This window comes from Lynx canadensis, chromosome B4 (assembly GCF_007474595.2).
Source record: "Lynx canadensis isolate LIC74 chromosome B4, mLynCan4.pri.v2, whole genome shotgun sequence".
NCBI classification, from domain to species: domain Eukaryota; kingdom Metazoa; phylum Chordata; class Mammalia; order Carnivora; family Felidae; genus Lynx; species Lynx canadensis.
In genome coordinates, this window is record NC_044309.1 from 134,203,798 (window position 1) to 134,218,653 (window position 14,856).

General features: G+C 43.3%; 1 protein-coding gene across 1 annotated transcript in view; it reads left to right on the forward strand.

The window, feature by feature from the left end:
* Positions 1–3,497: 3,497 nt before the first annotated feature.
* Positions 3,498–14,856, forward strand: part of MEI1 (meiotic double-stranded break formation protein 1) — a 75,046-nt gene continuing 63,687 nt past the window's right edge. The window contains exons 1-7 of the mRNA XM_030320789.1: positions 3,498–3,671; positions 6,201–6,324; positions 7,081–7,131; positions 8,970–9,043; positions 10,623–10,728; positions 11,269–11,472; positions 13,517–13,647. Of these exons, the coding sequence (XP_030176649.1) occupies positions 3,498–3,671; positions 6,201–6,324; positions 7,081–7,131; positions 8,970–9,043; positions 10,623–10,728; positions 11,269–11,472; positions 13,517–13,647 (864 nt within the window). The remainder of the gene's footprint in view (positions 3,672–6,200; positions 6,325–7,080; positions 7,132–8,969; positions 9,044–10,622; positions 10,729–11,268; positions 11,473–13,516; positions 13,648–14,856) is intronic.

Below are 14,856 nucleotides of genomic sequence, written 5' to 3' on the forward strand. Positions count from 1 at the left end.
ACTCTTGACCAGAGTGTGGTCTCGAACAGCCAGGGTACAGAGTTTTTATAGCCTACCACATCATCTTATTATCACCTGGGAACAGAACAAAGGAATAGTTCCCGGGTGGAAACAGTTCAAACAGGCCCTAGCCCCAATCCAATCAAGCGCTAATCCATCCCTTGGGGATTGATAGGCGAAGGCTGTTATCTCTTAACCTATAGTGTTAAAACAAAGCTCTTATTTCTTAAGGCTACAGGTTAGCCCTACCCTTACACCGGACACTATTATTCAAGTCCTTTAGGTCACAAGGAAGGGAGCTGATCACTGGGCATCTGCCCCGCAGGGACTCTGCTGCCCATGAACACACTTCATGGAAAAAACATCCCCAGCTCTTCACTTCTCAAGCACTGCCAACCATAATTACCTGTTGCTTTGCCTGGCCTATCCATGGGACATCTTGGAGCCAATTATTTGTTTAAATTTTACTTGAGAGAGAGAGAGAGAGAGAGAGAGAGAGAGAGAGAGAGAGATTCCCAAGCAGGCTCCACACTCAGTGTAGAGCCCAACGTGGGCTCACTTAGTCTTTGAGGAGCTGAATCTTGCCACCAATCACGTGGGTGAGCGTGGATGCAGATCTTTCAGCCCTAGTGAGTCTTGAGAAAACCACAACCTCACGAGAGACTTTCAGCCAGGGTAACTTAGCTAAGCTGTGCCTGGATTCCTGATGCACAGAGACCATGAGATAATGTTTCTTTGGGGCATATTCGTTTTCTGTGGCTACCATAACAAATGACCACAAGCCTGATGGCTTAAAACAACTTCAGGAGGCCCGAAGTCTGAAATCAAGATGACAGAAGGCCCTCCGGCTCTAGAGGGCAATCAGTTCCTTGTTCTTTCCAGCCTCTGGTGGTCGCAGGTGTTCGTTGGCTTGTGGCACCGTCAGCACCGTCACTCCAATCGCTGCCTCTTCCTTTACTCTGTGTGTCTCTTCTCAAGACAATTAATTATTGGATTTAGGGCCCACTGTAAACTCCTGGATGATCTCCTCTCAAGATCCTTGACTTCATCACAACTGCGAAGATCCTCTTCTAAAAAACGTAACATTTACAAATTCTGGGGATTAGGATGTTTTATAAGTCTGCCCTGGCTGCTATAACAAAAATATTACAGACTGGAAGGCTTGAACAACAGAAATTTATTTTCTCACAGTTCTGGAGGCCAAAAGTCCAAGACCGAGGTTCTGGCTGATTTAGTTTCTGGTAAGAGTTTTCTTCCTGGCTTGTAGATAGTTGGCTTCTCACTATGGCTTTACATGGCCTCTCCTTGGTGCGTGTATATAGAAAGAGAGGTGAGAGATCTTTCTCTCTCCCTCTTTCTTTTTTTTATTTGTAAGATTTTTTTATTTTTAAGTAATCTCTACACCCAATGTGGGGCTTGAACTCACAACCCCGAGATCAAGAGTCTCATGCTCTACTGACTGAGCCAGCCAGACTCCCCTCTCCCTCTTCTGGTAAGGTCACCAACCCTATGGGATTAGAACCCTCCCCCCGCCCCCAACCCGTGACCTCTTTTAACCTTAATTACCTCTTAAAGGCCCTATCTCCAAATAGTCACATTAGGAGCTAGGGCTTCAACGTTTGAATTGGGGGGACACAATTCAGTCCATAGCAGACATGGAGATATATTTTTGAAGGTCACCGTTTCAAACCATCACACGGGGTAAGTTGTTATGCAGCAATAGATAACTAATACGTATATACTCCGTTGTAATAATTTGCTCATCCGTCTCCCTGACTGAACTTGAGGACAAGAAGGTCTTTGCTCACTTTTGAATCCTCTAGCTTCTAGCACGGATTCTGGCTCAAAACTTTGCCAAAAACAATACATTATTTTGTCAACATTTAAAAAATATACAGGATTATATTTAATGACATGGACGATGAGTAACATTTTTCTCTGGGAGAAGCAGTTTACAAACTTTTGCATGTTACTGTTGTAAATATGTATAGACTAAAAGAAAATATACCAAAGTATTACCTTTCCTTTGTCTTCACTGAATGTGTATTACTGCTATAATTTAAGATGTGTTGAATAAGTGGTTTTTGCTTATTTATTTTACCTACTCGTATATATAATTCTGCATCTTTTGTACACAGTATTTTAATGAGAACTTTTCCATGTTAACACATACTTTTCTCAAACATTACTTCGCAATACTACATCGAATAATAAGCCACTATTTTCTAAACTATTTTGACATGGAAGTAATTTTTTGTACTCAGTCACACTTCTTCCGAATGTAGAGAACACCTCCTGAACTTACCTCCTTCACCATTAGCCAGTTGCTGGACACTCTGGTGCTAAATAAATCCTTGTAGATTGATAGATTATTATTGTTAGTAAATATAACGATAAACAATTTCTTCTGCAGTATTTTTTGCACGCTCACAAAGTCTCAAGTGCTGTGCAGATGTCTGTGGGAGGATATTTTTAAATGTTTATTTATTTTTGAGAGAGAGAGACAGAGACAGAGCACGAGCAGGGGAGGAGCAGAGAGAGAGAGAGAGAGAGGAAGACACAGAATCTGAAGCAGGCTCCAGGCTCCGAGCTGTCAGCACAGAGCCAGATGCGGGGCTGGAACCCACGAACCACGAGATCACGACCTGAGACCAAGTCAGATGCTTAACCGACTGAGCCACCCAGGCGCTCCTGTGAGAGGACAGCTTAGAGGAACCATCTTAGGCTCTTCGAGAGAAAAGGGTCACATAAATTTAAAATAATACTAACAGCTTTTAGACCCCTGAGATCATTTAATTTTTTAAAAAATAGATTTTATTTTTAAGTAATCTCTACACCCAAGGTGGGCCTCGAACTCACATCCCTTATATCAAGAGTAGCATGCTCCACCGACTGAGCCAGTCAAGGGCCCCTATTTAAATTTTTTTTAAGTTCATTTATTTTTGAGAGAAAGCGAGAGAGAGAGAGCGAGCACGAGCAGGGGTGGGGCAGAGAAGGAGGGAGACACAGGATCCCAAGCAGGCTCCAGGCTCTGAGCTGTCAGCACAGAGACCGAAGCAGGGCTCGAACTCACCAGCCGCGAGATCATGACCTGAACCAAAGTCTATCATTTAACCGAGTGAGCCACCCCCAGGCGTTTCCCCCTCTCTCCTATTTCATTTTTTACTAGTAGGAAGAGATGATTTCCTTTCCTTCCTCAAGGCTAATGACAGCTTCTTTATAAATGCTTTTCAATCCACAGAGTGGTCAAGACGCATTCCTACGGGCTCAAAGAGCAAGTCGCTTTGGTCTCTGTCAGATACCGACCGTCCTCGTGTCCCCCACATGCCCTCAGCGCCCGTCCCTCGACGGAGATGGCGCCTTGGCGTCGCCCTGGGCTTGCGCAGCTGCGTTAGCCCCCACTTCGCCCTCTGGCGTCCGGGGGCGGGGTCTCTTTCAAGTGCGCTTGCGCACAAGCTGCGCGGGACCCCGTGCTGCTGCGGTGTCCAAGCCTAGAGATGGCTGTGAGGGAGGCGGCGGCGGCGGGCCCGCGGGGGCCGGGGAGGGACGAGGAGACGGCGCTGCTCTACGAGAGGGCCCATTCCCGGCATGACCCGTGCTGGCTGCTGCCCGTGCCCCCGCGGCTCTGTCTGGCGTGCGTGCTGGAGCTGCTGCCGGAGCCCTGCGTATCGGTGCGAACTGGGCCCCCGGCATTTCCCTCACCAAGCTGGGCCGCCCCTCGCCAGGCCAACTCCCTTGAACATGACGCACCTTACCTGGAACTAAACCGGGCCCACCCGCTTCGTTAAACCTACCCCCTAACCAGGCCTGCGCCCTCGCCAGGCCAGGGCGGCCTTCTTTGCTATACTACCTCAGCCTCAGTTTACCCCGCCGGCTGCCCTGCTCCGAGCGGACTATCCCCTTTCCAAACCAGCCCCTGCGCCTGGCCATGCGCCTCAGCTGGGCCTATCCCTGTCCCCACTGAGCCCCCTCCCCTCCAGGACTCGCTGGCACGCAGGCCCACCTCCCCTTCCCGTCTCAGCAGCTGCCCTGCCGCTTGTTGTCCCCGCCATTCCTCCAGGATCTTAGCCTTGGCTCGGCCCACGGGCCAGGTACACCCGTAGTAGGGGCCCCTCATTCCCTTCGGATTTCTTAGGGCGTCAGTGTGGAGGAGGGGGCTGCCTAGGTCTCTGTGATGGCAGCGAGGCGGGAAGAAGTTACAGCCAGGCAGGGTGGGGTGAAGGGGAACCTTTCTAATAGCAGAGCTGGCTGAAAAATGGGCTGCCAGTTCCCTCAATGCCTATGCACCTTTGTAGTGAGTTTTTGGTCCAGGGAGCCATCCAAGAAAAGTTTGGGAGATCACTTTTATCTCACATTCATGGGAAGGGAATTCATGCCTTGGGAGGAGGGGCTGGATCAATGGTTCTCAAAATTTTAAATCTCAGAATGCCTTTATACTTTAAAAAAGTGTTGAGGACCCCAAAAAGCTTTTATATGGGTTATATCCACTGATATTTACTGTGTTAGACAAGGAAACCAATTCTTAAATATTAATTAAAAAATGGTAGTAAATCATTACGTATTAGCATAATTGGTTTTATTGCTGTAAAATATACATGATATAAAGCCTACCATTTTAAGCATGGAGTTCTGTGGCATAGGTAATTTAAATAAAAATGATATTTTCTAAAAGAAAAAAGATAATGAAAGGAATAGCTTTGTTTTACATTTTTATTTACATCTATTAAACAAGTCTCTTTAATGTCTAGCTTAATAGAAGTCAGCTGGATTCTCAAGTATTTTAGCATTTAATTGGTTGTATATTACCTGTCATGTAATCTTTGAAAAACTCCACTGTATACTTGTGAGAGTAAGAGTGAAAGAGACAAATTGCATTTTAGTATCAAAATAATTTTGATCTTTGAACCCTTTCAAAGTTTTGGGTACCCTCAGGGGTTCCCAGGCTACACTCTGAGAACCTCTGGGCTAGCTGATAACATTTGAGCTATCATTGAGGCCAGAAGTTCTGAGGCTGCCATTCTTGGACAGTGAGTCAGAGATACAGAGATAAATACGACAGTAGGGGAGAAAACGAGAATGCTAAAAACTGGGAATTTAGTAGACAGACATATTTGTGGTCAAGTGCTGTTGGGATAAGGAGGGAAATTGGGAAAAGGTTTTGAGAAGAGGATGCATTTGAATTAGGCTTGAGAAGATGGGTGAGCTTTGGACCAGAGGAGAAGTTGGGGGGAGGGTGCTTATACCAGCAGGGCTTATCCCATTAGCAAGGATGAGTTTGGGGAGGTAATCAGAGTGTTTGAAAGGAAATTGAGGGAGGTGAGATTGAAAAGCCAGGTTAAGATAAGTTCCAAGAGTTTGAATCCAGGCTGAAGAGCTTGGATTTAATCCAACGGGTGAAAGAAAGTCATTGAGATTTTTTGAGTAACTCATTTAGATTACTAGCTTAATGTATTATGTAGGAGGAATTGAAGGAAAACATGAGATTTGCAATAACAGGTTGGAGACAATAAGAGATGCAACTTCACTTTTTATTGAGTGCACTTTTTTTTTTAGCTTCATCTCTCATCAATTGAAAAAGTGTAATATAGTCAGTTGTACCCAAGTTCCTGCTCTATCCTCGGTGTATGCTCTCCTTTTTAACCTAACTTTTTCTACTGTCTTGAGCACTTTGCACAGCTACTACCCAGTTCCCTGTACAGGGAGATGAATTGAGTGTGAAGATTTATGTCCGAGTTGAATGGAAGGATGCATTTCTCTACCAGCCTCTTTGAGGCTCATGAAGGGTCTCCAGCATCAGTCTCCTGCACTGTTAAGTAGAAAGGACGCTGACCTTAGACAAGACCTGTTTGGAGATAGATTTGAGTCCTTGGGAATGTCTTTGGGCCTCAATTTTCTCATCTGTAAAATGGTGACAATAATTTTTACTTGCTTCACTAAGTTATTAGACAAAAGAGTGATTTGTGAACACTAAAGTGCTCTGTAAATGTAGGGTAGTAGGAACCTTAGCTAATGTATAATCCTCTGTATAAACACATAGATTCCTGTGTGTAAATGTTACTACTTTCAGGGATTATGACCTTACCATAGTTTAGATGAACCTTCCAGTATCATCTTGTAATTGTATTTAGAAATTATAGTTGTTTGGGTTCAGAATGGCTGAGACTTGGTTGCTATTGAATATTTTCTTCATCTGCCCTAAGTTGGTGCGCAAGAAGCATGTGCTCTCCTGTTTCCGAGATGCTCTCTTGAGACATGCCTCCCTGGTCATGCAGCTTGTGGCTCAGGATCAGAGAGTCTGTATCCACTTCATAAGCATGCTTTTCGGTGAGATTAAAAGGGAAATTTGGTATGCATTTTGCATGTATAGCATGTATATTTACTTTGGGGTCTTGGAGAAATGGTCTTGGAAAGATAATTTAGACTTTTTACGATGTAACAGTTTAACTTATTAGCAAATTGTTTTGTCGTAATGATGAAGAAATGGTCCCTTTTCTAAAACACATGATGCATCGTATGGTAACTAGCTTTACTACAGCCAAAAGTTTAGTAAAAGTGTGAATATGAATATGGGAAATGTGTGATCTTTCAGAGTCCACTCTGGTCTTTGAAGAGGATCAGAGCCAGACTAGAGTCTGTTGACCTGGGTGTGACCCTGATTGAAATACTTTCTCTCTCCTGTGCCTGAGATGAATTAAAAGGTCCCTTCTTTTAATATAGTTATGATGTCCTATGGAAAGAGCCCTTTTCAGGGAGGAGGGGAGCTAACTCATATTGGATATTTTTTCTCTGCTAGTGGCTTTTCAGGCTTTTAACTGCCAAGTCAGTCCTTTAAGGGAGAAAGGATGATCCCCAAGGCTAAGGGAAGTCCTAGCAAAACAACTGGCAGGACAGGAATTTTACCCGAGGTCCGTTACAGACTCCAAAGCACTCAGTTTTTATGCTGTGCCACACTTGGTGTTGAGGATAGCATTCATCTGGGACATTGCTTAAAGCTACTTTTAGTCTAGAATTTTCAATGTGCCTTTGTCAGTTTCTCTTTTAACTACTAACCATTCCCTTCTCTCCTCCCTCTACTCCAAGGGCTGTTATGTAATGTGGAAGATGGAAGTGTAATAGACCTCTGTATTGAAGGTAAGGTGAAACTATGTGTACCTAGCATTTGAAGCTGGGTATATTAGCTGGGTATATTGCAACTCTGGTTATTTGAGACCTTGATGAAATAAATGTTTCATTTTAGAGACAGATCAAGAAAACTCAATTAGTTGTCAGTCATTGATTCTGCGTTTTTTTCTCAGGCACCTCCTCTGTGCCAAGTACTGTATCAGACATTGGGGATACGTAGATGGATAAGACATGGTTCCTGCCCTTTAAGAGTTTACAATCTGGAGGAGGGATTGGATAGTAAATAATGAGAGCTGATAAATACTGTTACAAAGGCAGCACAAACTGTTTTCATTACTTTCACATTGGTTAGTTGGAAGTTGTCTGCACACAGGTGATTGTTAAGGCTGCGGAAGTGTGTCTGTTTACCTATAAAGCACTGAAGGAGTGGGGCACCTGGCTGGCCCAGAAGAGCATGTGACTCTTGATGTTGGGGTGGTGAGTTTGAGCCCTGTGTTGGGTGTAGAGATTACTAAAATAAATAAACTTTAAAAGGCTCAAGGAGAAAGAACACAAGAGCACTGGGATAGGAGGACTCTTGCAGAAAGAGTAAGAATTGTATCAGTGAGGGTGTAGTCAGGCAACAGAAACCACATAAGTTATTTGAACAGGAAAAAACTTTAATATGAAGAATTATTGACTATTTAACTGAAGGCAAAAGAAAACACTGGGTTTTCACAGACGTAGGAATTTCAGAAAGCAGCTTCTACCCTCAGGGCTGAGGAAACGAAATGAGGTTGGAATTATTAAAACATAAGTTTTCTCTAAGGAGAGGATGCTGCTTGGCTGCTGCTGGGTCCATGACCAACCACACGCTTAGCAGCTGTGACAGATCATAAGTTAGCATGATTTGTGTATACCTCTGACCATCTCTCAGTCTAGAATGTGGAAAAACAAATGTACAACTTGAAGTTCTGACCACTGGCAGGAATGGGGAGATTTCCCGTCATCATTATGCCACTCTTGAGTCGGGCTATAATCCTAAGGCTGTCCATTGCTGGTTGGTGCTAGCATAACTTGTAAACCTTCATCAGACCCCAAGAACTTAACTGAGGTGGTAGGCACTAGATAGAGACTGCAGAGCCAGAGAGGGAAGAAGGACTTGCTCCTTCCTCGCTGTTTCCTCTTTGTTGCCTGCCTTCTTCCTGTTTCTGTGACTGTTATCCCAGAATGCTTCTTTACCTTGTAAGTGCCAGAGTCTTCCTGCAGCAGCAGCTGAGTATAGTTTTGTAGCTTTTCCCAGACGTGCAGAGCCAGTCTCTTTTTCACTGCTCCTCAAACATACCAGCAGAAGCATCACAAACGATTGTATACAAGGATGAGTTTGGGGTTGAGAGGTAATAGAGGCAATTAAGGCAATTATTGGCACAGGAACTCACCCATAATTCTATTTTCTAGTATATGAAGGAGCAATTGTGAGGCAGGAATAATGTAGAGATAATATAAAATAATAGTTTTCAACCTTAGCTTCACAATAGACTGACATGGGTAACTTAAAAAACATCCAGATGCTTAGGCTCTTTCTTTAGAGATTATGATTTAATTGATCTAGAGTGGGAGTTGGGCATTAGTATTTTTTTTTAACTTCCTGGGTGATTCTGATGTGCAGCCAGATTGTGAACTACTGATGTAAAACAACGAAGAAGCCAGAAATCCTTTGATTTGGATATGTACACTTAGTTTAATTGGGGAGATAGAAAAGACTATACTGGTAATGCAAGCAAATGACTTTGAGTAGAAGGGCTATGAAAGGTGAGGTGTGGGCCAGAGGTTGTCTTGTGGTTAGTAACACTACTGTGTCTGCTCAGTCCTTATCCAGCTTACAACTCAGCTGAAGTTAGAGCAGACCGTTCATTGCCTGCTGGATGAGTGCCACAAAGAGGTCAGTAAATAGCTGTGGGTTCTTGAGTACCCCTCAGAATCCTCAGATATCAGAGCTGGGCCCACGCCTTTCTGGATCGGTGAGGAGATTGAAATACAGAGAGGGACAGGGACCTGCCTGAGGTCACTGAGTCAGTGGCAGAGCCAGAGCTAGGGCCTGCCTGGGTCTTCTGATCCTGCCCCAATACTGTTTGTATCTTCCCTCCTCCCCCTTTCCCCTCCCTCTGTGTGGTGAAGTCTCATCTTTCTGACATAATCATCCCATGGCTATTCTCTATATCCCCCTAAGTACAATACAGATTTCCTTGACCAACTTAGCAAGGAAATATATTTACTATGTCTTGGCTTAGTGTTTTTCTTTGGTTTGAATTGTATACAATATTTTATACTGAAGTCATTTGTTTTTGTCAGCATCTAAGGCAAGCACTGAGTGGATATATTTAACCTGCCTTCTTCACAGATAGTCACAGATACCATTCAATAAGCAGCTTTTGCATTGTGTTTAAGACTTAGGAATAATATCAGAATCACTTTTTATTTTATTTTTTTGCAAAAGGAAGACAAATGGGAGCACCTGGGTGGCTCAGTCAGTTAATCAAGTTACTTGATTAACTTGATTCAGTTAATCAAGAGACTCTTGATTTCAGCTCAGGTCATGATCTCAGGTTGAGCCCCCCATCAGGCTCTGTGCTGACAGCGTGGAGCCTGCTTGGGAATCTGTCTCCCTCTCTCTCTGCCCCTCTCCTGCTAGTGCTCTCTGTCTCTGTCTCTGTCTCTGTCTGTCTCTAAATAAATGAATAAATAAACATTAAAAAAAAAAGGAAGACAAATGTTCATCTTAACACCAAGAACATTTAATTATGAATTATACTAAATTGTCATATCATTATAATTACTCTGCATATGATTAATATATCAGATTGCATTTATCATCATATATGTCAATACTTATTAAGATGATTCCACTTAACCCTTTTGAGCACTTTCTATATGCTGGGCACTGTGTTAGGTGATTTATGTGCAGTATCTCATTGAGTCCTCCTAACAACCCTATGAAATTGATACTATTATTATTTCCTACCAGAGGAGTTAAGAGTCTTACTTAAAGTGCTATAGCTGGTCAGTAGAAATGGTGAAATATATACTATTGACTCTACTTGTAAGCCATCAAGCATAGGGTCTGATGAATAGAAGGCTCAGTAATGGCCATGGTAATGATAATAATAGTAATACGTTTTTTTTTTTGACACTAAGCCAGAATTCTGTCTTTATGATGTTCCCAACTTTCACTCTCCCAGTTTCTGGCTCTATAGAAGACAAAATATGCTAATGTTAATCCAGTTTAACAGTCATGTACTGAGCTAGGTACTGAGTACTCTGAGAGGAATCTGACTCAGTCCCTTTCCTCAAGGTCTTCCCAGTCCAATAGGGGAGATAGATACTTAGTTAAAGAAGCTGATTACTGGTTGTGGTGAGAGACACATACAATACAGGCTTTGTGTAAATAGGGCAAGATAAATTTTGTTGGGAGATCTGTCCTGATCCTAATTCATACAGCGGAGCGTGTTCATTTTCTATAGCTGTGTAACATGCCCTCCATGCGAGGCAGCCTGGCTACCCTGACCCTTCTCGGCAAGTTGGTGGATGCTATCCCTCCCCTGGCAGACAAGCTTGTAATGGAGCACAGTGAGTAACCTCTGGGGAAGAGATGCTACTACCCTTTTACCAGCTTTGATCACACTTTATATCACCATCTGGGTGGTCCACTCCCTATACACACCTGGGAAGTTGTTACTTTCCTATTCTAGGCTTTCAGTTTCCCATCTGCAAAATGTACTCTTATGTTGGCCAAGTTGAAAAAATTCTTGACCCTGGTCTTGAGTTATTTCACAAATTAAGTATCTACTTAATTAAGTTATGTTAACACAAATTAAGTATCTACTTATGGACCTTCCTTTGGATGGAAGGAGGAATTAATTCTGGAATACAGAGTGCTTTTTTCTATCAATAAAATGCAAACAAATATCTCATAGAGGATTTACTCCAGGGTTAATCACTTCTCTAAACCTTGGTTTTCTCTTTTGATTAAGGGTCCAGAAATTGTTTGTTATGGGAGATTATAAAGGATTACCACTATTACTACCCTACGGGGAACAATAGTTTGGAGTTTCATATAGCAGCTGACATTGTGAGGTTTCCCTGGCCCCTTGGTTGTTTTCTGGACAGGTAATCTGATGGAACATCTGTTGAGGGGTTTAGTATACCCCAATGAGGGGGTGCGAGCTTCTGTCTGTTACCTCTATGGGAAGCTGTACTCTTCACCAGTGGCTGCTGAGATGCTTTCAGGCCATTTCCGGGAGAAGCTGTGTCCTCTCTTCCTTTCCACCCTGGATGGCGCCCAGACAAAGGAGCTACAGATCAACTGTTTGGGTAAGATATAGGACTGGAGAGAAAAGAGAGAATGCTTTTGATGTTTTGCCTGAGGACCTGAGATATTGGCTCTCTAGTGGTAGGGAAGTTTGCCTCTTTGAAAAGCTTTGAAAAGCTCTCTAGTGGTAGGGAAGTTTGAAAAGGGTAGAAGCCATGGGTTTAGGAGAGAAGACGGAAAGGCTGGGGGTGCCTGGGTGACTCAGTCGGTTGAGGGTCCAGCTCTTGATTTTGGCTCAGGTCATAATCTCAGGGTCTCAGTGGGATTGAACCCTGTATTGGGCTCCGTGCTGAGTATGGAGACTGCTCAAGATTTTCTCTCTCTCTCCCTCTGTCCCTTTACCCCTCACTCGTGTGCACGCATGCATTTTCTCTCTCTCTCTCTCTCTCTCAAAAAAAATCTTGAAAAAGAAAAGATGCACAGACTATGATAGATGCCTATCTAAGACCCTTGCCTTTGGGGGCACCTGGGTGACTCAGGATGTTAAGCATTCGACTCTTGATTTCAGCTAAGGTCATGATCTCATGGTTCATGGGTACGAGTGCTGAGTCTTCAGTGACTCTTCACTGACAACATGGAGCCTGCTTGGGATTCTCTGTCTCCATTTCTCTCTGCCCCTCCCCCACTTGTGCATACTCTCTCTTTTAAAAAATTAAAAATAAAAAAAGAACCTTGCTTTTGCAAGGAGAAGAAGAAAGTGGGACAACAATTTTTCTGCCTCTGGTTTTTACTGCCTGCTCTGGTGTATCCTGTTTTTGCTGCCAAGTTAATCTTCACACTGCATAGCTTGCGTTTCCTGTTTCCTATTTGAAAAATCATCTATGGCTCCCTCTGGCCTCCAGGTGATGTGCAGGTTTCCTACTTGTTATTTGAGGCTCCTTAGGAGCCCCTGTGTACCCTTTCAGCCTCTTCTTCTGCTGTTTCCTTATGTAGGTACACAAGACCCTTGAAATGCTTCTGACTAACATTTTTGAAAAAATTTATTTCATTTATTTTGAGAGAGAGAGAGACTGAGAGAACAGTCAGGGCAGGGGCAGAGAGAGAGGGAGAGAGAGAATACCAAATAGGCTCTGCGCTGTCAGCACAGAGCCCAATGTGGGGCTCGAACCTATACACTGTGAAATTATGACCTGAGCTGAAATCAAGATTCGGATGCTTAACCAACCAAGCCACCCAGGTGCCCCTCACATTTTTTTACAGTAAGCTCCACACCCAGCATGGAGCCCAACATGGGGCTTAAACTCACAACCTGAGATCAAGACCTGAGCTGAGATCAAGAGTTAGATGCCTAACTGAGCCACCCAGGTGCCCCAGGAGCTTTCACATTTTGAACAGAGGTACTATGATTGGTAACTGGGTGAGGGCCTATTCCAAAGCAGGAGCTACAGGGAAAAGCATTGTCTATGGGTGACAACAGTTTCTTTTCACAGTTTGGGCCAAGAGCTCTGTTATAAACAGTCTGGCCATACATAGTGAGTGTTCATTTTGGGCCAGGCCCTGTGTCAGGCTCTGGGGTCATAAAGATGATCAAACCCAAGCTCTATTCTGAGGGAGCTCATAGTCTAGTGTGGAAGAAGGATGTGGAGAATTAAAGATTAGTGTGATAAGTGTTGTCCCAGAGGTTGCATACAAGAGCATGGGATTCTATTTAATATAATGTTAGAGGTCCTTGCCATAACAATGAGGCAAGAAAAAGAAATAAAAGACATTAAAATTAGGAAGGAAGAAGTAAAATGGTCTCTGCAAATGCTATCATCTTATATATAGAAAACCCTAAAAACTTCACCAAAAAACTGTTAAACCTAACAAATGAATTTAGTAAAGTTGCAGGATATAAAATCAGTTGTTTTTCTATACACTAACAGTGAATTATCTGAAAAATAAATTAAAACAATCCCATTTATAATAGCATTAAAAATAACAAAATACTTAGGAATGTCTGTGGTGACATGATGAAATTTCTAGAGGGTGTCTGAGGGGCTACCTTAGGCATACTCTGGTGCCTATACTTCTCTCACCTCACCTCCCAACCCTTTTGTTTTCTAGGTTGGCTGAGGCAGCTGCTGAAGTACGATCTCTTTGTGTCTGTAATCATGAATGAGTCTTCACTGGCGGAAAGTACGGAGGGTGTTGAGGGGCCACCAGGAAAGACCTCACTGCCTTTGGTGCTCAAAAAGGTGCTTGTCTTGTGATTTCTGGTCTCTAGGTTCAATAACAAGGGAACTGGTATGGCTCCTGGGCCTTGTATCACTCCTATCTAAGATTTCTAAGGTGTTTTCTTACTGGCTCAAACAATATGCTGTTAGAGTACTCAAAGTACAGTTGACCCTTGAACAACATGGGGGCTAGGGGCCCTGATTTCCCCTGCAGTTGAAAATTCACATAGAACTTTTGACTCCCCCCCAAATTTAACTATTAATAGTCTGTTGACCAGAACCCTTACCAATAACATAACCAGTCGATTAACACATATTTTGTATGTTATATGTATTATATTCTGTATTCTTAAAATAAAATAAGCTAGAGAAAGGAAAATGTTATTAAGAAATTCATAAGGAGGTGGCAGACAGCCTCTCCTTTGCTCTCCCTTGTGGTATATTTAATAAACTTCTATCTCCTTTGGAAAAAAATTCCTAAAGAGGAGAAAATATTTGGAGTACTGTACTGTATTTATCGAAAAAAATCTGCATGTAAGTGGACCCGTGCAGTTCAAACCCACGTTGTTCAAGGTTCAACTGTAGGTTTTATTTCAGTCGTGAATATTTATATACACACCTCCCCCTTAACATCTCGGCTGGCTGATAATGGAGAATATATGCAGCAACAGAAAGTAAGCTATCTCAGGTGTTTTAGTGATAAAACTCAAGCTTCTTAGCTTGGTACCTAGAGTCCTCTTTCTCTGGATCCTCCTTATCCCTTTAGCCTTATTAACCTATCTCTTCCACCCCACAATCCAGTGCTCCAGCCATATGTAATTTCTCCCTGGCCCTGCATATGCTAGGACATTCTGTCTTTGTGCCTGTGCATCTACACTTCTCCTTTGCCTTTAAAGCCTTTCCCCTCTCCTTTGTCTGTTGATCCTTCAAGGCCTATAGGGTTCCTTTGTCTTCTTGGCTCCTTTAGGCAGAATGTGCCCTGTGTCATGGCTTCACTATATTGTGGTTGATCTACTGGGAGCTTCTTTAGGGCAGGACCTGAGTCTGGCTGTATCGCTGCAGTGCTCAGCACAGTGCTTGGCAGAGCTACTTGCCCTCATCTGATAGTGGGGATATCATTGATTGACTAGACTGTAGGACTCCTTCTGCAGGAAAGAGGAGGGGCCCTGGTCAGAAGTGGAAAATGGACAGTTGGGGATAGAAAAGGCGGGTATTAAAAAGCCAGGGTAA